The following is a 22,552-nucleotide window of genomic DNA, read 5'->3' on the forward strand; positions in this document are numbered from 1 at the left end:
GGGGCGGTCCTCGGGACCCAGAGAAATACGTAAATCCGTTCGCAGGACCGCAATGACCAAGGCAGAAAGGCAGGGAGCACAGTGGCCAGAAGGTCCACCCTGAGGTTTAGGTGGGGATCGGTAATCCCTGTCCGTGCCTTCTCCACCCCAGAAACACCACACCCTCGCCCCACTTGGATTTGGGGCTGGCTTTTCCTTCTTTGCCCAGCCCACCAGACAGCCTAGAGTGAAAGGCTGCTGACTGAAGGAAGTGGCAAGAAAGAAACACACACACACACACACACACACACACACACACCCAGCTTATCACACACCTGGGCTTTGTGCACCGACCTGCGTGTTTCCCTCAGAGGCAAGGAGACTTCTTAGGAGGTCACAGGCTTAGTCTGACACCGGAGCTCAAGCCGAAGAGGCCACGGTAGAGGGGCTTGACCTGAAGCGCGGTGAGTCTGGAAGCAAGAGTGTTCTGAGGTCAGGAGGGAAGTATTGCCCAGGGGCCATAATGGGGTTCAGGGGTCTGTGAGCCCCGGAAATCACATACACTAGTGTGTGTGTGATGTGTAGTGCATGTGTGTGTGTGTGTGTGTGTGTGTGTGTGTGTGTTTCTTCATGTGGGGGAATGCATCCGTCATTTTAAATCCTATTTTCAAAGAAATCCCTCACATCTGAAAGGTGAAGTTGCTGGTGTGGGACTTGGCCATCCCTTTGGAGGTTGGTTAACTGCTGTTAACCAAGTACCACAGACAGAGCGGCTTGTAAACAACACAAATCTAGTTGTCACAGTTCTGGAGGCTGGGAGGCGAGTCCAAGACGAGATGTAGGCAGACCTGGTATCTGGGAGGAGCCTGCTTCCTGGTTCCTAACAACCTCACAAGGAGGAAGGGGCCACGGCGCTCTCTGAGGTCTCTTTTATAAGGCGCTAATCCCACAGGAGGGCACCACCCTCACGGCCTCACCTCCTCCCGGAGGCCCACCTCCTAAGCCATCACCTTGGCGGTTAGAATTTCAACATATGAATTGGGGAGGAGGGGGAGAAGCACCTAAAGATTCACTGCGTTGCAATGGGGAAACTGAGGCTCTGAGCCATTACACTGCATAACGAGACCCAGCTCACAGCCAACTTGTAACAGAGGCTGGAACAGAACCAGAAGTCCAGCTTCCTCGGCTGTGCCACTGGGAGGAGACAAAGGGTTAAAGTCCTCCCTGGTCCGACGTGCCCGTCTTCAGCCTGGACATCACGTGCCCCCGGCTGGTTAGATGCCCCTGCTCCGGGCCTGCCCCAAACATGGCCCTGCGCTGTCTCTCGGTGTGGGGCCGGCCTTTCGCTTCTGGTCATCGAAGGGCCGGTGAAAGGCACACCTCAAACTTCCCTTAGGCGTCATCACACTCAGATACCTGTCTGTCTCCTGACAGCCCTGCCTCCCCCATCTCAGTAATGGCAGCTCTCCTGTCCCAGGGGCCAAGGTCAAAAGCCCTGGGGGCATCGTTGCTGCCTCAAGGCCTCTCACACTCCAAGTCTACTCCGTCAGCAATTCCGGCTGGCTTGACTCTTGACCTTCAGCAAAGATCTAGACTCCATCCACTCCTTGCCCCGCCCTCCTTCTCTGTCCCTCCACCCCATCCAGCAGTGTCCCTCACCAGCTGCCTCCTGACTGCCTCTCCCTTGTCCTCCCTTCCATCTGCTCTTCATCCAGCAGCAAGAGCCATCTTAAAACACAACACAGGTCATGTGACTCCTCGGCTCACGACCATTGGCAGACTCCCCAGCTCACTCAGACATCTCCATGGCCAACAAGGCCCACCACTCACCCCTTCTCCTTTCCTCCCAGTCGCCTGGGCCTTTGCTTCCTCAAACACGCCAGGCACCCGCTCACCCCAGGGCCTTTGCACTGCTCCTCCCTCTGCCTGGAATACTCCCCCACACGCCCACACGGCCGCCCCCCTCAGCTCTTGCTCCAAGGTCACCTTCGTTGAGGCTTCCATGCCCATGCCCCAGCACCCACCACCCCCCTTCTCTGCTCGTTTTCCTCTGGCACTTATTAACGCCTGGCACCTTATTGGTTGGCTTGTTTCTTTCCTTACTGTCTTCCCAACAAACGTGTGGGCTCCGGGAGGGCAGTAATTTTGCTAAGTCCCCAGCACCTAGAACGGTTCCTGGGTGGATGGGGGGGAGGGTGGGGTGGATGGGTGGATGGAAGGACAGATGGGCCATATTTGTTCTATCCTGTTTGTCCGTCTGGCCCACAAAGCGGGAGCTCCTTGAGGGCAGGGACTTGGGTTCTGTTCACGTTGTATCCGTGAGGGTCACACAGAGCTGGGCACGTGTGAGATGAATAAACGATGTACCCCTTCAGCTGGGATATGAGAGGGACTTGGCTTGGGGACATAAGGCTATAGCAGCTACCTCTGAACTCCCAAGTCCCAGCTCTCCCGACTAGGGCTCCCCCTGGACTGTCCAGGCTCTGTGGCTGCAGCAGTGGGAGGGGCGACTGCCCAGGACACCACTGGGGTGTTTGACCTTTAATCTAATTCTTTAATATCACTTTGGGCTTAGGGCCCAGAGTCAGGTGCCCGATGCCCGGGGTGAAAGTCGCTGGTCCGCCGCTCTGGCAGGTGTAACATTAGCCTCTGCTTTGTCATCTGTAAAACGGGAACCAAGACAACGGTGCTCCCCACCCAGCAGCCGTGCGGCTTCTCTGAGACAAGATGCTGCACGTGGTTAGCACGGGGCTGGTGGGAGCTCAGGAAGGCTGACCGCCACCGACAGTCAGGGCTGAGCGGGAGGAGCAACGGCCCGGCCCCTTGCAAGCGTCCCTTAGCTGGAGTCCCGCTCAGGGGAGCCTGGCCGGATGTGGTTCGGGGTTATAATGCCTCATTTAGCTTTCTGGGCACCCGGACAGTCGGCGTGGTTTTCCCAGGTGACATTGAGCACATTATCTGGAGAACAAAACTCCTTTCAAGGTCAGAAGCGCCCGGAGAGCCGCTGGGACGGCCGAAGAGGCAAAATCACGGGCCTCGGTCCGCCTGGGCTCCCCGGCTTCCTGGCTGGAATTTCACCCCTTGGGATCCTGCCAAGCCCCACGGAGAGGCTGGTTTTGGTGGAGGAAGGAGAACAAATGCATCTTCCCTCATTCAAAGGGCCACCTCTCGCTTGCTGGATAGCAGCCACGCGGTTATTCTAATCCTGGGAATAAAAAGTCTAGGCCACATAAGCTCCACCTACCTACCTACCTACCTGACCAGGCTTCTCTCTCCTCCCCGCACCAACACCCACGTGATTTCATCCCTTCTGACCTTCACAACCACCCCTCCCCCGCTTTCCAGAGAGGTGAGGGGACATCCCCAAGGTCACAGCACTGGGAAGGGGAGTTCTACAATGCCGCCTGCTCAGGGATGGGACCCAATGCCACCTGCCCCTTGGGATTCCTAATCCACTCTCCCAGATGGGGAAACTGAGGCCCAGAGAAATGGGGCCACTTGCTCCAGTCACACAGCCGGGAAATGGCGGAGGGACTGGCTGGCATCCAAGCCCGGGGCTCCTGCCATGTGTAAAGTGCTGGCCAGGCTTAGCGGCCCCAAGTGAAAGCAAGGTCGAAGAGGACGGGCCCTGGGAAGTCTGTGTAGGCGCCCTTGGCTTGGCTGACAGCTCAGCGGCTTTTGACCTTGGGCGCCCTTGGGTAGGCTCAACCCTCTGGGCTGTTCTAGCCATCAGGGACGGCGCAGGCATACATACCACCTTCCTGCCTCCTCTATTATTGTGTAGACTTTATATGTACTCACCTTTTTATTTAAATAAATGTTAATTCTAAATGGTGATTCCTTTTGTGCCAAAAACAAAAACAAAGCCACCACTACAAATACAAGGAAAATCCACTGTGTCCCCAGGTCCCCACTGGACTCCGCTGCCTGCTCGGGGCTCCGTCTTTGTGTGTGTGTGTGTGTGTGTGTGTGTGTGTGTGTGTGTGTGAGAGAGAGAGAGAGAGAGAGAGAGAGAGAGAGAGGATAAGTAAATGCCAAGACCCATCAGCTTCCACAGAGACTTAGTGTTAGATGTAGAGAGGGACAGAAGGAGAACTGAGAACTAAACAATCCCGGCATTTTATGACTGAGTGACCCTGAAGGCTGGGTCCAGGAGCCACCGGAGTATGGCCCCCAAGGACCACCGGAGGCACCCTGGCGTCCACATTCCTCGTTTGGAAAGCACTGCAGCAGGTTCTCTATGTACTGGAAGCACAAGGTTATGTCATAAACCCTCTGTATTTGTGGATGTGTGTGTTGGAGGGGGCTCGGAGGAGGGTGTGAGGGAGGGGTGTCATGCTCACCCCTTCAGGGAGGGGTGGAGGGAATGCTAGGGGGTGCTTACTGGTTAGTGGTGTCTCTCTCTCTCTCTCTCTCTCTCTCTCTCTCTCTCTCTCTCTCTCTCTCTCTCTCTCGGATCTAGCCAGGGGGACACAAACTTGGAGAAGAGGAGTGTAGGGATTTGGCTGGGGGAAGAAGGGGTGTTTCTTTCTAGAAACCAGGGGCTTCTATTTCCAGTTCTCCCGATTTGCCAGGGGATCTTGGGCAAGTGACATAATCTCTCTGGGTCTCCATGTGGTTTTCTAAAATAATGCCATTTACTTAAACGAGAGATACCTGCATAATGATCAATATCAATTCTGCAAAAAGACCTCCGAACACAAAGATACACAATTAAAACGGTCACTGATGGGCAGGGGTTCATGGGCAAGGTGGTTGCTAGAAACACAGCCTGTTTGTGGCCCCACTGGGTAGATAGAAACAGTCCTTTTGGACAGAGCAAGGCTTGATGGACAGAGAGAATGAATGGAAGAATGAATGAACGAACGGATCCGAGGGGCCCTTGCATGAAGCAGTGATGATGACATGCAACGCAGGGTGGGATTACCCAAAAGTCTAAGCACTGACATTTATTCAGAGACTTGGGGTCCCTACTTCCAGGACTTGTTGGGGAGAACCACTTCTCCATACCAGGGGTTGGCATCTCCTATTGCATCGTGACGTTGAGGGGAGTCTGATGACCTGGTTTGGGGGTGGGGGTAGTGGCACCTTTGAAGGCCCCGTTCCTCTCCTTGCCCCACTGTCTCCACCTCTGACCTTGCTCCTTGACCCCCAGGTCACTGACTCGCCACGATGGTGGGCAGCGTGTGGGTCGCTCTGGGACTCTCCCTGACCTGCACCTCGGCCCTCAGCCTCCTCTCCCCTGCCTGGTTCCAGACGCCCACCTTCTCCTTTGGCGTCCTCTCCTACTGCTCCTGGCCTTGGGGTGACCGCTGGAATCAGAGCTGTGGGGTCTTCAGGTCCCTGGATGACATTCCGGACTTGGCCTGGAAGGTGAGTCCTCAGCTCATCCCTTCACTGGGACCTGGGGGTGGGGGAAGGAGGACTACCAAGGGCCGGGGAGCGAAACAAAGCCAAGTTCTGCACCTCCACCGCGGCCCTGACCTGAGCCTCTGACTCTGCAGGGGTGGGGTGGGGTCTGGCTATTTGCATTTTAGCAAACACCCAGGATGATTCTAAAAGCAGCTGTCAGCCCTTATAGCTCCTTTGTACCAATTAAGACAATGGGCCCCTTCTTCAGGACACTATACTGCCATCTGCTGGAGAATTACTGAAATCAATATGCAAATCTAGGATCCCAGTGCGTCTGAGTGGTGCAGTGTGCGCAACTGGCAAACACCTACCTGGCCACCCTCTAGGCTAGGGGTGTCGAACTCAATCAGAGAAGGGGCCAAAATCTAAAATCCAGCCTAAATCGCGGGCCGAATGGTTTACTGAACAGTCATAAACTGACAATGTCATAAACTGACAGCGGAGTGCAGTGATGACAGCGCGGTGCGGGCCACATTGCAAGGCCTGGCGGGCTGGATTTGGCCCGCGGGCCTTGTGTTTGACACATGTGCTCTAGGCACTGCTAGGCTGGAAAACCACAGCCAAGGTGTTGGACGTTTCTGTTATGAGGCACATTACCAAGTTCAATCATGAGGGCCGTGGGCAGGGCTCCCAGTCCAGTGCCCGTAAGGAAAATTATACAGCCTTCAAAACCTGTCACTACAATGATCCGCCGTACAGCGGGTAGGCAGGTGTGGTGGTTGCACATTTAGATCTTAATCCTGGATCTGCTACCCAATTAGCTGTGTGCCCTGAGGCAAATGACTCTACCTCCTTGGTCCTCAGTTTGCTGTCGTGCGTGTAAAATGGGGGTAATAGCACAGACCTCTTGGGGTCTCCAGGACTCAGTAGCTGGTCAATATGCAGGGGAATATCCTCCTGCCCCCACCCAGTCAGACCCTCCCTCCTCTCTCCTCCTGGCAGGTCTCAGCTGGGCTTCTCCTTGGAGGTTGGCTCCTGGTGGCCGTCCATGCAATTCTCCTCCTGTCCTGGGTGCTGGCCCCCAAAGAGCTGTGGCCAAGGAGGGGCAGTGGCAAAATGCAGGGGGTGCAGGCCGCTGCAGGTAAACCCATCGTCACATAGTAAGCAGTCCAGACAGGTTGTGGGATGGATGGTGAATGAAAGGGGAAAACATGTAAGCAGAGTCTGGCCTCCTGGGTCAAATCTCAGAGATAAGCCCTAGGAGTGAGTGTAGATTCTTCCAAGGTTCACCTGATTCTCCTGCCCTGGGAGTGCCCAACGTGAGGAGGTGTCCAGCCCATTTCCTTAGCATCATCTGCCCACAACAGCACCTCTAACAATTCTGGTGAATGAACTGGTGAATGAATGAATGAGTGGGTGGATAAGTGAGTGGGTGAATTGGTAAGTGGACAATGGATGTCTTAGTAGATGAATGGATAAGGATGAATGGGTAGATTGCAATATGAATGGAAGATGGAGATGGATGGATGGCTGGATAGATGGGAGGTGGGTAGGTGGCTAAGTGGGCATGTGGCTAGATGTTTGGATGAGCGAATGGATAGGCAGACAGAGGGCTGGAGAGAATGAGTGAATGAGAATATGGTTGAATGGGTGGAAGAGTAGATGGACCCATGGGTACAAGAATAGTTGAGTGATGGGTGGATAAAAGGAAAGAAGAATTATTGTATTAACTTTGCATGGTGACAGACTGTGACTAGGCTTATTGTGGTGATCACATCGTAAGGTATATAAATGTCAAATCACCATTTGTTTCAGTTGTACAACTGAAACTAGTATTATATTGAATGTCAACTATAATTTAATGAACATTTTTCAGGATAGACAGGCTGATAAGTGAATGAAGGGACGAATGGGTGGATGGATGGACAGACAGATGGGTGGACAGGAGGGTGGATGAGTGAGGGTGTCCCAGGAGAGAAGGTTAGCCCAGAGCTTCTGACACACTGGCTTCCTTCCTTGCTGTCTCCAGCCACCACCACCGTTATGGGCCTGCTGGCCTTCCCTTTCGGCCTGGCCTCCCCATTTGCCAAGGAGGTCTGCGGAGCCTCTTCTGTGTACCGCAGTGGACAGTGCCAGCTGGGCTGGGGCTACGTGACCGCCATCCTCAACGCAGTCCTGGTCAGCATCCTGCCCGTCATCAGGTGGCCCCGCACGACCAAAGTACAGGGGAGGACCGTCCGCTTCTCCAGCGACACTGAGAAAATCATCCTTATGCCGGAAGTGAGCAAATAAAATGTTCTCAGGAGCAAAAAGAGCCCATTTTACAGCTATATGAAATCACCATGTACCCAGGTTCAAAATCCACCTCTATCGCTTCTTTGTGACCTCAGGCAAGCCACTTTACCTCTCTGGACCTCACTGTGTTTTTCTGTAAAATGCACCTCTCTGGACCTCACTGTATTTTTCTATAAAATGCACCTCTCTGTATTTTTCTGTAAAATGAAGGTGTGTGAGATATTGCCTACTTTATCCAGCTGTTATGATGGGAACTCAGGGAAATTGGGGTCATAACCCAGAAACCATTCCCACCCGGGGACCACTCTTGTGCATGGACTTGGGGTACATGGTACACTGTTTGCAAAGTGGCCTCAATGATTTCTCCGTATCCACACCCCTTTTCTTTCTTTCTTTCTTTCTTTCTTTCTTTCTTTCTTTCTTTCTTTCTTTCTTTCTTTCTTTTTTCTAAGAAATATTTTTATTGATTTCAGAAAGGAAGGGAGAGGGAGAGCTAGAAGCATCCACGATGAGAGAAGCACTTATCAGCTGCCTCCTGCATGCCCCAAACTGGGGATGGAGCCCGCAACCTGGGCATGTGCCCAAACCAGGAGTCGAGCCATGACCTTTTCAATGTCACTTTCCAAAGCCTTCCATGGGGTGGTGGAGTTTACTTCCCCATTCTCTGAGTCTGAGCTCAGCTACGTGACTGACCAAGAGATTATGGTAGAAATGACCTGTTGCCAATCTCGAGCCTTGGTCTCCAGAGGCCTTGCAAGCTTCTGCTCACTGTCTTGAAAATGCCGTCATGGCCATGTAAACAAGCCTGAGGTAGCCAGATGGAGGACAGGAGACACAGGGCTCCGTCTGCCCCACTGGCTGGCCAACAGCCAGCCCAGCTGGTTACCAGCTGATCACAAACACATTAAGTCCGGCTGAGACCAGAAGAACCTCCCAGCTGAACACAGCCCATATTGCTGACACAGAGTCACAAGCTAAATAAATGTCTGCTTTCAGCCACTAGACGTGGGGTGGTTTGTTCTGCGGCATTGCTGGCGGGAACAGCTAAGATACAAGGATGCAGAGTGATTCACCTGCCTTGAACTCTTGTGTCCATTGGGAGTGTGAGCCACTGCGGCGGGAGGACGGAGTCTTCGGAAACAAACACTTCTTTCTTTCAAATTAAAAAAAAAATTCCCCCAAACACAGAGACAAAAACAACCCAGCTTCACACACCTCTCGGTTTATATATGTTTTCTCTCTATATAGACACAACTCTTCGGTAAACAGTTACAAGATGTGCTGGTAACACTGAGAAAGGGCACGCGCGGCAGACGGAACGACTCGCACACACTCAGCTCCGGGACACGAGGACACGCGGCACACAGACACCTGAATAAGCAGAGAGCTGAACAGAGAGAGCAGTTAGTCCAAGCCACAACCACGAACGTGTCTCTGGACACCACGAGAGAAGGCAGAGAGGAGATCTTGTGCTGTGCTGTGTGACTCGTCTGTCAAAAAATAAATAAGAACCAGAGGGTCCAGGACCTGGGCCGTGCTGAGGAAACATCCCCTGCCAGGAGCAGCTAGGTGGCAGAGCACACCTTTCTCCGAGTTGGCCTTTCGCACGTTTTCCCATCCCAGGAAGCTGGGGAACCAGGGGAGAGGATGTCCGCTCTTCGGAAGCGAGGGCCCTCTGGGCCTGTCGGTCCCGCCCAGGAAGCCCCACGAGGGGCCGGCAGGGACTCATGCTGTGACTGAGGGAAGAGCTTCCCCAGCACGCAGGGCAGGTACTTCCATGTGCTTACGTGTCTCCTGCCATCTCCCAGACCCGACCTGCCGTTCTTGGGGAGAGCAGTTCCCCGACTCTGTGTCCCCCAATCCCGGTGCACCATCAGAACCCAGTGGGCAGGACCCCTTTCCCGGAGGACGGGTGGGCAGCTGAACCACCGAACGCAGGATCTGTTTGTGAACTGGCGACCCTTTAAGAGAAGACACGGTGGGGACCATTTCGGGTCTGAGCCACCGTGGGAAACACACACATCACCCTGGCCGCCCTCTGCCTTCCTCTCCCTTCGTCCTGAGTGAGCAAGGGCACTTGGGGAAAAGCTGTACCAACACACACATTCCAAGCTCCTGGAGAGCCAGGCCCACGGTGCGCCAGGCCCACTGTGTGCGAGGACAGGCAGTCTTTCCTGGGGGAATCACAGGGGGTTCTGGGTGAACCCAGAAGAGCCCCGGACTGTCTCCCACCTGCAGACGCTTCCGGGGTCCCACTGCCCTGCAGGAAGAGTCCCTTCTTCAAAAGAAGTCTCTCCCAGAGTCAGGTGGAGGGGAAAATGAAAGGATACAGCGTGAGGCCTCCTACGTGCCTTTTCTAAATGGGAGGGGCCTCTGAATCAATATATATATATATATATATATATATATATATATATATATATATATATATATATATATTTGGAGAAAAAAAATAAATGGGAGGGGCCTCAGGACAAGGCGGCTTAGGTAGAAAGAGAACCAGTTGGGAGTGACATTGGTAGCCCCTCCTCTAAGCCAGTGGGGACATTTGGCAATATCTGGGGACACTCTGGGTTATCACAATGGGGCGGGAAGGAGGGTACTACTGGCATCTGGTGGGTAGAGGCCAGGGATGCTGCTCAACATCCTATAATGTGCAGAACAACCCCCACTCCCCACCCTCCAGAAAGAGGATGACCCAGCCCAAATGGCAACAGTGCCCAGTGCAGAAACCCTGCGGCCAGCCGGTCTTCCAGGCTGTTCTGGAACATCAGAGTACAGAGGGCGCCCCACAGACCCCTACACCAACTTCCAAAACAATCCCATGCCAAGTCTCCTCGGACATGACAGTCTGGAGGGATGGGGAGAGAAGAAAAGAGGTGACGTCTGGAGGCCTTGAACCAAGATGTTCCCTCCGTCCACCAACAATTCCCGCGCGGGGAAATCCCACACGCGGGCGATCTTTGGTCAAACAGGAAAACGTAAGGCTGAACTCAAGGGGCAAGCCCTCGACCCCACCTGCCCGGCGGCCAGAGTCGGGCCAGTTTCTCTGTGCACAGAAGTCCATGCTCACAGACAGACACCAGGACCACGCCCCCCGGGTGGCCGGGAGGAAAAGTGGGCACAACAGGCAGGCAGGTGGCAGCTCGGCGGATGCTGCCTGGGTGAGGCGGCCCTCACTTGTTCTCAATCAGAGTCTGCACCTTGTACACGAGGTCCCGGGCCAGCTTCAGGATCTGCTTGGTGTTGTGTCGCTCGGCCATTTCTGAAAGAGCAGAAGGCGACAGCTCGTGAGCCTCATTCTGAGTCCATCCACAGGACACACTGCTAGCACCCGGAAGGGTCCCTGTGGCTTTCCCACCATCGTCATCTAACCTCATCCCCAGAGGGATCTGGAAGCAGAGACCTTGGGAAAGGACAAAAAGCCATTTGCCTAAGGTCACCCGACTCCTGAGTGGCAGAGCTGGGATCGGAATCCACATCTGTTCTGATTCCCAAGGCTGTACCCTTCCTGTTCACGTCAACTGCCTTCCTAGCCTGCTTTCCCTACCCACACCAGCCCTCTGAAGCAGACACTGCTACCCATTTCACAGATGAGAAAGCAGATGCTTACAGAGGGGCAGTGGCTTGTCCATGGGCGCAGCTGGCTAGTGGTAGAGCCAGGGTTTGACCCAGGCTCCTTCGGCCAGATCCCAGGGGGAAACATGTCCTCAGCATTACCAGAGGTTGACTCACCCGTTGGGAAGAGACACATGAAGTGGGCAGAACCCCCTCCAGCCCCTCCTGTGTGTCAATCTCAGTAAATCTCTGTCCCACCTAAGGCCCCAGGAAGGGGCCCTCTGGAAGCCTGCACCCCTCAGATGAGACCCCAGGCATGTGGGTACCGTTAAAGAACTTGATGATGTCTGTGAAATCCATGTTGTTCTCCAAGATGATGTCACGGTAGACCTCCACCAGAGCCAGCGCGATGAACAGGACGTAGTGAGTGGATGAGACGTGTTTGGCTGCCCAGATGGTCTCCCAGACAGAGAAGACATCATCATAGACAAGTTCTGCCAAGACAGACACCAATGCACACACACACATGGGGAGAGAGTCAGCCCCAGGGTTCATGGTGCTGCCCACCCTCTGGGAAAACCCCAGGCCAGCTGTGCAGCAGACAGAGCTCAAGCCAGGAGCTGGGAGACCTGGACTCTGCCATTTGACCATCAAAAACCTCAGTTTTCCCCATCTGTAGAATGGGCTAACAAATAAGGTGGGTTGTAAATTTCCAGCTCTGACATTCTGCAAGTGGAGGAAATGAGCGTGTGCAGTTTGACTGACACTAACCTATCCCTATTCTACCCCTTGGGCAGTCTCCCCCTCTCTTCCTGTACCCTCCCATCTCTTTTAGCACCCATGGCGGGGGTAATATCTCCCCTCTCTCCTAAACATAGAACTGGCTGTTGTATCTGGTTCTAGTGAAGAGTTAGAATAGGGCAATGGTTAAGAGCAAGGCTCTGTATACCTAAAACTTACATAATGTTACTATGTAACCCCAATAAATGTAATCTGAAAAGAAAAAGAAAAGAAGAGAGCAAGGCTCTCTATGTCCAATAAACTCAGTCTGAATTCTAGCTCCATCAAGATGACGTTGGGCTAGATACTCTCTCTCCTCATCTCAAGTGGGAGCATGCTCACAGTAGTAAAACAGTAGTAAGATAATATATAGAAATGGCTCAGCACAGTGCCTGGCACTTAATGAACACCTGTATGTGTTAGATGTTATTCTTAGTATCATCCCAAATTAGCGCAATAGTAATCTATTGTGTTCTACATAATATCTAAGTCCCATGTGAAACATGCTCCAAAGGCTTCAGGGTTCTTGGTTTCTGATAAGCAGCATAATAGAATGGAAGGGAACTGGTCTTAGGAGGAGGGGAGCTCCAGTCCTGGCTCTATTCCTCCCAGCTCTGAATTCAAATTTTCTCAGCCTCAGTTTCCTCATCTGTACAATGGGGACTGCAACACTACTACTGCATGGTGTCACTGCAAGATAAGGTAGGTGAACTGGTTATGCGAATTCAATAAACAGGTGCTGCTCTCTTCGATTAGAGTTTGCTCTGAGGTATCTCTTCCCTGAGGTTCTGCTACAAAGAGTCTGGGAACAAGGCCCCAGTTTGAAGTCTGTACCTCGTTTGAAATCCAGCAGGAACCAGCGGTAGCAGAAGTAGAAGTGAGTGTAGTCCCCATTCTGATGCATCAGCTCAAAGAGCTCTGAGTCCAGGATCTGTCAGAGGAAGGAAAGGTGGGATCAGCCTCCTGGGAAAAGGCCAGACCAGAGGGGAGAGCTGGAGAATGATGGTCCATCCCCATACCAGACACCGGACAGCCTGTGATAACCAGGTGCAGTATCATTTTGTGATATGTGGATTATATCTCAATAAAGGGGTGTGTGTGTGTGGTGTGTGTGTGTGTGGTGTGTGTGTGTGTGTGTGAGTGTGTGTGTGTGTGAGTGTGTGTGTGTGGTGTGTGTGTGTGTGTGTGGTGTGTGTGAGTGTGTGTGTGTGGTGTGTGTGTGTGTGTGTGGTGTGTGGTGTGTGTGTGTGTGTGTGTGTGTGTGTGTGTGTGGTGTGTGTGTGTGTGGTGTGTGTGTGTGTGTGTGTGTGGTGTGTGTGTGTGTGTGTGTGTGTGTGTGGTGTGTGTGTGTGTGTGTGTGAGAGAGATATACCCAAACATTACTTTGAGGAAAAAGACCAATACCATCAAACAGCCTTTTAGGACTGGGGCCATGTCTTGGTCATTGTGTGGTCACAGTGCCTGGACCAAATAAATGCTCAGTGAAAATGAATCTTGTAGAATTGATTTGAGTTGCTGACTTAAGGTTGAGCTGAATTAAAATTTTTAGTTCAATTCAGAGGTTAAGTGGACTTGAGTTTTTTTTGTTTGTTTGTTTGTTTGTTTTTTAATATTATGTTTATTGATTTCAGAGAGGAAGAGAGATAGAAACATCAATGATGAGAGAGAATCATTGATCCGCTGCCCCCTGTAAGCCCCACATGGGAGATCAAGCCAAGTGCCCTGACCAGGAATCAAACCCTGACCTCCTGGTTCACAAGTCAACACTCAACCACTGAGCCATGCTGGCTGGGCAGACTTGAATTTCTGAGTTGGGCTGAGTTACCAAGTTGAGTTAAACCAGGCGTGGCTATTAAGTTGACCTGAGGTCCACTGGGTTGAGTTGGAATAAGTTATATCACTGAATAGGACTGAATCATACCTGGATTAGTGACCTCATGTTGGCAAAGTGCGTGTCCATGGCGCCTCCGTGTGGGAAGTTCTGGTTCATCCTCTTCATAAGCTCCGTAAAGCAGCTGAAGGTGAGGGCCTCTGGGGAAGAGCACAGGAGAAACCATCAACTCCACCACTGCCCAAGGACCTAGAGGCCCCACAGTGATGGTCTAAGGCCCCGAGCTGGGCCACAAATGAGACAATGGAATGCTGGTGCATTCTATTTCAAGGCAGGGTTCATGAAATTCTCAAGTCTGGAAAATTCTGTATTAAAACAGCAAAGGTCAATATTGGGGACGTTATACAAAGAAATGCTAAAATAGTGTTGAGAAAAGCTGCTTGGAGAGCCACTACATATATTAAGAAAAAGCTTGCTTTCCTAGGGCAGCCTTCTAAGCACCTGTCCTGACACAAAATGAAGTTCACCCCCACCCCGCCCCCTCAATAGGAAGGAAACTGCACCCCCAGCCCTTGGGCTGGAGAACACACTCACCGTCATCCAGAATGACCAGCAGTGGAGCCAGGAGGTCACACATGCCCTGGACATAGCCAATCTCAATGTGCTGCCAGATGTAGCTAGAAGAGAGAGACAGTGGACACTCACAACCTGCCTCTCCCACCCATTCTTCCTTTGCTTCCTCTGTGGTCCAGTTCCCCACCCCTCACCTGGACCTCGCCCTCAACCTCCTGCCTGCATCCCATTCCCAATCTCACTCTCTTCAAACATCACATGCTCAGCACCAGGATGACCTTCCCAAAGTCAGGCTCAAGGAGGTCACTGAATGCTCAAAACCTTCATAGACCTCCACTGTGTAACAAGACAATATCCAAGCTCCTTACTAGTAAATGGGGGCACAAGGCATTGACAGTCTTTTCCCTTCCATATGCACAGTCTCACCCGTCACTTCCCAGTACTTCTTCCTGTCTGGCCAAACAACTTATACAAACAAAGCACATGCCCCTGTGCTTCTGCAGTTCCCTCTGTCTTGAATTCCCATCTGCCACTTAACAGTAATAAATATTTACTGATTATTTACTGTTTACTCAGCCTACTATACATATATTGCATCATTTAATTTTCAGAATAATACAAAAAAGGAACCATTATTATCCCATTTCACAAATGGAGATAGGCAGAGATAAGTGACACAGAGTCATATGCCTCAAAATAAAGGTCAAGACAGGATTTGAACCCAGGCACTCTCAGCTCAGGGTATGTGCTCTGAACCTGTAGGCCAAATGGTTTCTTCAGTTTTTCCTAATTTTGTCCAAGTCCATCTCGATTGTCACCACCTCTGTGGTGTCTTCCATGCTTTTTCCCAATGCCATAACCTAGCAAAAGTCAGTCTCTCCTTCCTTCTCCCCAGTACCTTTTCATTTTAATGTAACGTTGCTATGTTACATTATATTTGTATTTCCTAGACTAAATTTTGGTTGCTTGGGGGACAGTAATAGAGAATAATTAGGCAGTGGTGCTTATTAATAAGAATGTGCTAGAGCAGGGATCAGTAAACCTTTTCCGAGAGGTCTAGGCAACAAATATTTTCAGCTCTGTAGGCCACATCTTCTCAACTGCTCAACTCTGCACAAGCAGTCAGAGCACTGTGCAAAAAAATGGGCATGGCTGGGTTCTAATAAAACTTTATTTACAGAAACAAGTGATGGGCTAGAGCTGGCCTGTGGGCCATAGTAGTTTGCCAAACCAAGTTAGAGTAGCGTGGAAAGAAGTCCAGGATGTATTCCTGAGTGCAAAAATGAAGTTGTAGAAAAAGCTTGTAGTATAATCCCATGTAGGTAAAAAAAAATTTTACACTATAACTTACTTCTTCTGGTGAGTGGTATTGATGACTGGAAATGGGAGAAGTTTCTCTTTATATCTATGAACTGATTTCCTTGGTTGATTTAGGTTTTTAATCAGCATGGGTTACTTCCGTACTTTTATAAGTAAAAGTAATTTTTAATGAAAAGTAGTAAGTAGCCCCAGATCTTGGCTTAATGAAACAAAGCAGATCCCAGAGCCCCAGAGATGTGGGAGTGAGTTCCCACCCAGCCACTGCCCAGCTGGAGGCCTCTGAGCAATGCTGTCCCGGAGCCTCCGTTTCCTCACCTACACAGAGGGATGATACTTATCTCAGAGGCTTGCTGTGAGGATTAAGTGAGATGATGCCGGTAAAGGGCTCAGGATAGAGCCTAGTATACAGTACGTGCTTAATAAATGTCCTCTATTATTAACACTACTATGACTGTTACGTTGTCAGTGTGGGCTGGAATAAGATCTGGTGGGCATGGGCCAGCTGCAGAGGCTGCAGTCCTAGCTGGGCTCTCTGCAGCCCACATTCTACCCTCCCCATGCGCCCTGATCCCCTCCAGATGCAGCCCTGCCCCCAGCCACCTGCACATGATGTTGCGCAGCTTCTCCAGGTTGGCGGGCGTGAAGTACCAGTAGTTGCGGTCGCACCTCTGCACGTCCTTCTCGATGCGGTGCAGGTTCACGGTGTACAGGTCCAGCAGCTCCGGCTGCCGGCCCACAGGAGGGGGAGAAGGCAGTTACACCCCAACTCCTCTCAGGGGCGAGTTTTAGAGATTCTCACCTCTCCCCTTCCCCTCTCCTGTCGTCACTGCAAGGACATCCCCTGCCTGGCCCAGTGGAGGGTTTGACTGGTTTTTGTTCTCAGAAATCCCCTTTCCCTTGGTATGAGGAATATTCTTTTAATTTTCTCTTTGAGAACACAAAACAATCCTATGCGGTGCATGGATGCATCACTCCCATTTTATAGACGAAGAAACTAAAGGAGAGTTCTAACTGCAGCCGGAAGGGTGCCCCTCTCTGCTGAGGACTGGATGAGAAGTGGAAGAGCTGAACAGAAGTCCGATTCTGGAAATAGGCTGGACCTGATGCCTTGACCCAAAAATCAGGATGGCATGGCTCAATATGGCAAGAAAAAAAAAAAAAAGAACATTTCAAGGCCAAAATTAATCCAAAACGGCAAGAGAACACCAAAGCTGGCTTTTGCTTGAGGGAAGCTGCTGACACGGGAGCATTTAGGCTTGGATTTCATGGTGTTGTGGTCCCCCCCACCCTCAAGGTAAGGAAACTAGTGAGACTTTCCACATTCAGGCAGGACCCCAAAGAGCCAAACTCAAAGATTTAAAAGATACTGGACCTGCGTGTAAGTCAAGATGCTCATCGTCAAGACTGCTCACAGGGTGGTAGGCCCAGAGGACCTGACTCAGTAATTTTGAAACCACCCAGGAAGACAGATAGGGAAACTGAGGCTCAGGAAGATGAAGGGACCCGTCTCAACTGGTCACCTTAAAGCCAGGACTGTTTGACCCCCTAAGGCTGTGTTCTTTAAGTATTTTATCATCATTCCCCCAAATGGGTTTCCATAGTGAACTCTCTGCGATGGGGAAATGCAATGAACGAGGGCTGTGTGGAAACTGAGGTTTGGGGTACACCCCCCCCTACTATAGCTGTAGGAAACGGGGGGGGGGGAGAATTCTAGACGCTTACGGAGTAGGTGACACCGCTGGATGACACGGGAGACGTCTCGTTGTTGGCAGCTGTGCTCACGGCCAGAGAGGCCAAGGCTGGGAAGAGACTCTCCATCTCGGGCTCCTCTGAGAGGTTGTCCTCACTGTCCACCCGGCTGCACTTCACCTCGCTGCCCCCCCAGCCCTCCACCGGGGGGCCCTCCTTTTCAGGCAGAGCCACGTCCATGCTGCCCGGGATGGACATGAACTCGTCCATGCTCTCATTGGCGAGGAGGTCACTCTCCAGGCTGTCCTGCACGGCCAGCTGCTCACGCGGAGCCTCGTCCCGGGAAGTGGTGGCCTCACTGCTCTGCCCTTCGTCCACGCTGCTGTCCCCAGGTCGAAGCACCAGGGAGGCACTGCGCTGGGCGTCCAGGACACCGTCCTCGGTACTCAGGCTGGGCTCCGAGTGCTCCGAGAAGCCAGAGGAGAAGTTGTGGGAAGAAGGATGGCCGGAGTCCGGGGAACAGGTGCCATTCACCAGGTTCCCATTGGGGATCTTCGGCTGTTTCTCCTCCAGCTTGCCTTCTGTCTCCACCTGCTCCACTTCGTCCACAGACTCGAACACCTGAAGTCAAGGTGCACAAAGACAGATGGACTAGGATGGACACTGCTTCCAGCAGGAATCTCAGTGTTCATCAACAGGGGACTGGTTCAAATATGGAACATGCATGTGATGGAATACCACACAGCCAGTAAAAGGAGTGAGGCAGAACAAGGTGCGATACATGCTCCCATTTGTGAAGAATAAAAATGCATAGAATAACCCAGAAAGAAACAAGGAAGCATCACAGTTGACTCTCTGGAGGGATTGTTAAGGGATTTACATGGATATAACATGCTTTGTTTAAACTGTTCCTCATGTTGTTAACTAATATTTTACTTAAATTATCTGCACCTGTTTGTACGGTGAAAGTCAAAGCCAAATTTAGTTTTCTCTATAATAATATTTTAACTCTTTTACAGGGAAAATAGATTCATGTTACTTACATACAGTAATTAAAAACTCAATCTTTAATGCTAGTATAACAGCTAAAACAAATAAACCCTGAGTGACTCGGAGATGATGGGCAACCAAGTCCATTATTGCTCCAGGTTGGAGGGAGGGTGATGGGCAGGTAGGGGGCATGGCCTCGGGAAGGTCACCTGTGTGCTGCTGCTGGAGTCGCTCTGCAGGCGGATGTTCTGGTGGCCAGAACTGCAGCTCTGGGAGGACTGAGAGAAAAAGAGGCGGGAGGGAGCCCCGGTGAGGCTGCAGCATCCCGGCTCAGAGCCCCTGCACTGAGCCAGGAGGGGTTGCTGGGGCGGGAGTCAGAAGTCTAGTTTCATTTCTATTCCTGACTTCAGGAGGTCCCCTCTCAAGGCCTCAGGTTCCTATCTATGCAATGAAAGGGCTCCTGGGTCTCACTGCCTGTTCCCAGGAGCCTCTTCAGAGGGCGCCCCACCAGCCCCTGGGCCTCCCCCTCCCACCCCTGTAAGCAGGAAACCCCATCTCTCACTGCTCTCTCCTTGAGACTTCTGGCTAACATTTTAGTTAGACGCAGAGTAATTGTACGAATGACCCGATTTTTTTTTACTCCCTCTCTGTATTTGTGTTTTTCGCCCTGTAACTTCTACGTCCTGCCTACTCTGATGCTAGGCTTGGCCATGTGACCTGCTTTGGCCAATGAGATGTTAGCAAAGTCACCAGGGCAGAGCCTGAAAAAGAGCTTGTGTATGTCTCTCTTTATAATCTGTGTTCACTGGGAGAACAAACCCAGGTAACCAGCTGGAGGATAAGACGTGGAGCACAACTGAGTCAGTCCAGGCAGGTGAGAGTGCTCTGTGAAGGTCAACAAGACTTGAGTTGGCCTTCAGAGCTCAGAACTGCCTTGCTGACACAGACTCGTGAGAAAAAGGAAACGTGTGTTGTTGGAAACCACTGACCTTTGGGGATTGCTTGTTATGCAGTATTAGTGTAGCAACATGATAGCTGATACATCACTAGTGAAGAGAATTAACTTTTTTTTTTTTTCAGCTTCTGCTTTGGGCCACTAAACTGGAGACTTGGTGAGAACAGATATGTCTGACTTGGTCACTGAAGTATTCCTGATCTCTCAGAACATTCCTGACAGTACCTGGCACATGGTAAGCACTCAATAAGCATTTATTGAATAAATAGAAGTCTAGCACTGTGGTAGGTGCTTTATATACACTAGTCATTTAGGAGGCACACAAATCTCCCCTCTAAATGATTATTTCCCTTTGACAGATGAGGAAACTGAGGCCCCGAAGTATGGGTGCTTGCCTGAGGCTCCAGGGCTAGAAAATGGGCTAGAGTTCAAACTTAGGTCTGTCAAACTGCAAAGTCTCCTTCCACCCAAAAACTAGGGTCAGACACCCAGCCCTCACCTTTCCTACCACAGCCTGACGGAGAGGATCCTGGCTTTCGCACCTCACCCTCCCCTCCCTCAGGTGACCCGCCCGTCACCTCGTTGCTGATGGTGGAGTCCCTGTGCATCATCCGGTGCAGGTGGCCGTCCAGGCTGGCCCCTGAGGAGCACTTGGCCAGGGCGGCTGCGTGGGACTCCCGCTCCCTCTGCCGCACGATTGCCTCACAGCCCAGCCATTCGGACATGGTCTGCGCGTAGCAGGCATGGATCTGCTCGTCCACCTGCAGGGCAGATGCAAGGTCACCGGAAGTGCTGGGTCCCCTGGGGAAAGCCAACGCCACTGGGAAGACCAGGTGGCTCTGACCTGGGATCCTGAGCCCTGGAAGCACCCGTCTAACATTCAGTCAACCGACATTCACTGAGCACCTACTATGTGCCAGGAAGGAGAGAGGGGAGTAATAAAGAAGGGTGTGAACCTATAATTATCTAAAAATAAATGTTTATTTTTTAAAAAATGACATCCGTGGCTTGTACTGTATTTCTATGGGAGAGCGCTGCCTTCGAGCTTCCTGGCTCCCCCCAGCTCCCTGCCCACGTCGGTCCAAAAGGGACCAGAGCTCTGCCAAAGACCCCAGTGCCCTTCAGGGTAGCCAACCTCCTTCCTCTCCGTCTCTGTCATCCCGAACTGGTAGTGGCCCAGCAGGAAGGGCCACACGGCCTTGCGGATCTCGGGCTGGATGCCCCCGTAGTAGATGAGGCGCAGCAGCTCCTGCTCCTCGTAACTCTGTGGTGGGGAGACAGGGGAGAGCAAAGGGTCTGTGTGGTCAACAGAAAGCCAGGGGCAGACTCCCTGATCCAGTTCTTCTTTTCAGACCCAGCCCTTAGGAAACCTGGCATGAATGAGCGAAGCCATGTGGACCCAATACCCACTACATGTGACATGAGAGAGCAAAGCCCTGGGAACCCCTCAATTGCCCACTAATGGGAGAACAGTACACCCCGACATGGGAACACCACACAGAAAGCTGGAAGGTGCATCTATGAGAACCTACACAAAATGATGCTCAATGTATACTGTTAGTTGAAAAAAAACAAGATGCAGATCATGTCTAGTGTGAACTCATTTTTATTTTAAAAAAAGGAAAAGTCAGGGTATTACGAACTTATATTTCTACTTAGTTTTCTATCAATTTTGTATATTGTGCTTATTTGGGAATATTATCTTTGAGTTTTTCATCTCAATTAAACTCTAAGAAAACTGTTTTAAAACAAATTAATCCACAGTGAACATTAGTAGCTGGTTCTGCACACACTAATGATGTGGGGGCTCACTAGGATGACTAGTGTCTCCCTCTAAATTAGCACCTCCCATCATTCGAAATAGATTCAACCACATTATGAATTCCTGCTCAGTGGGGACTCACAGCACTTCATGCAGAATTGAGCATACAGCTGGTGCTTAATAAATGCTTAGCCACTGATGGGCTCTTACTCCTTCCAGAAGAACATGTGTATTTTCCAACCTCCTTGATCCTCACCCCAATAGGCAGAAGCAGACTATGGGTCTTAGAACGCTTGAGTTTGGGTATGCAGAACCCAAAGATATCACAGCATCCCGAGTCCCCACAAGCAGATAGGTCTATTCCTTAGATTGCAAGATGCACCCCACCCGCTGCAGTCCCACCACAGGCCGAGCCAGGCCAAGCCTTACTGTGCTGTCCTGCAGGTACTGCTCCCAGATCCCGGCCGTCAGCCCGTGTCTAGCATCACAGGGCAAGTCTGGAGACACAATCCTGTGATTGACCAGGGCTGACAGGTGGGTCCTCACGGTGGACAGGTGCCTGCAGTAGGCAAGCCCTGTGGGGGGAGATAGAGACAGGATCATCACCCACCATCCAAATCTCCATGCCTTGTCTTGGAGTTTCCAAAATGCTGCCCATAATCTTCCCGAACCCTCACGACCCAACGAGTTCTCATCACCAGGTAAGGAGCTCAGGCTCAGAGTGGGGAAGTCAGAGAGGGGTCTAGACTGCTTAATTGCTCCGTGACCGTGGGAGGTCCTATCACCTTTCTCAGCCTTGGTCAGGGTGACACCACCTCCACTAGAATGCAAGGTATTTAACTCACAGGCTGGAAGCAGAGTAGAGGCGGGCTCCCTGTGCCTCTGGGTGCCTCCAACCCACACCCAGAGGGAAAGGGAGCGGGAGAAAAAGTGGAGCTGGATCAATAAGGTCCTAGTGAGCCATGAGCAAGAGGATGCTGAGGGCACTGGTTTGCTTTCAAATATGGCCCTGCACTCTCAACAGAATGCCTGCCAGCCTTCACCCAATCCATCCTGGCACCTGGAGGGCACAGTGCCTAGATCACGAGGCACTCGGCAAATACTGGCTTTTGCTGGTTTTGACTGCATATCTTTCTTCTGTATTTCCCCCACCACCTCTTCCTTAACTCCCAGAGAGGACCCTGAACCTTCCTTAGCCCGAGGACTTGCCTCTATCAGTGATGATGATGATGATGATGATATAATGGCTAACACTTACACAGCACATACTATGTGCCATCGAGCTGCCACCTAAGCTTACATAACTTCACTCATTTAATTCTTGCCACAGCAGGTACTCTTATCCCCATCTTACAGATGGAGAAACGGAAGCACAGACTGGTTTCATCCCCTGCTCAGATTTCATAGCTACCGTGTTTCCCCGAAAATAAGACATCCTCCGAAAATAAGACCTAGCGCATGGAAAGAT

General features: G+C 51.5%; 2 protein-coding genes across 4 annotated transcripts in view; one reads left to right on the forward strand and one right to left on the reverse strand.

Annotated features, from left to right (window-relative positions):
- Positions 1–5,151: 5,151 nt before the first annotated feature.
- Positions 5,152–8,060, forward strand: LHFPL7 (LHFPL tetraspan subfamily member 7; the record flags this gene model as incomplete). Its single annotated transcript, XM_084868224.1, has 3 exons — positions 5,152–5,352; positions 6,334–6,472; positions 7,361–8,060. 3 exons carry the CDS (start codon positions 5,152–5,154, stop codon positions 7,621–7,623), a joined length of 603 nt encoding a protein of 200 aa, XP_084724350.1. The 3' UTR covers positions 7,624–8,060.
- A 772-nt stretch (positions 8,061–8,832) lies between these two features.
- SGSM1 (small G protein signaling modulator 1) overlaps positions 8,833–22,552 on the reverse strand; it is a 47,731-nt gene continuing 34,011 nt past the window's right edge. For 2 of the 3 annotated variants that reach the window (XM_084868132.1, XM_084868134.1), the window contains 11 exons: positions 21,514–21,659; positions 20,458–20,586; positions 19,901–20,083; positions 18,577–18,645; positions 17,411–17,998; positions 16,289–16,413; positions 14,390–14,472; positions 13,886–13,995; positions 12,799–12,895; positions 11,511–11,678; positions 8,833–10,891 (listed from right to left, as the gene is read on the reverse strand). In XM_084868132.1, coding sequence (XP_084724258.1) covers positions 10,803–10,891; positions 11,511–11,678; positions 12,799–12,895; positions 13,886–13,995; positions 14,390–14,472; positions 16,289–16,413; positions 17,411–17,998; positions 18,577–18,645; positions 19,901–20,083; positions 20,458–20,586; positions 21,514–21,659 — 1,787 coding nt within the window. In that variant the 3' untranslated portion in view covers positions 8,833–10,802. The remainder of the gene's footprint in view (positions 10,892–11,510; positions 11,679–12,798; positions 12,896–13,885; positions 13,996–14,389; positions 14,473–16,288; positions 16,414–17,410; positions 17,999–18,576; positions 18,646–19,900; positions 20,084–20,457; positions 20,587–21,513; positions 21,660–22,552) is intronic. The other variant, XM_084868133.1, reaches the window with a different exon arrangement.

This window comes from Pipistrellus hanaki, assembly GCF_964339955.1.
Source record: "Pipistrellus hanaki genome assembly, chromosome: 19".
Taxonomy (NCBI): domain Eukaryota; kingdom Metazoa; phylum Chordata; class Mammalia; order Chiroptera; family Vespertilionidae; genus Pipistrellus; species Pipistrellus hanaki.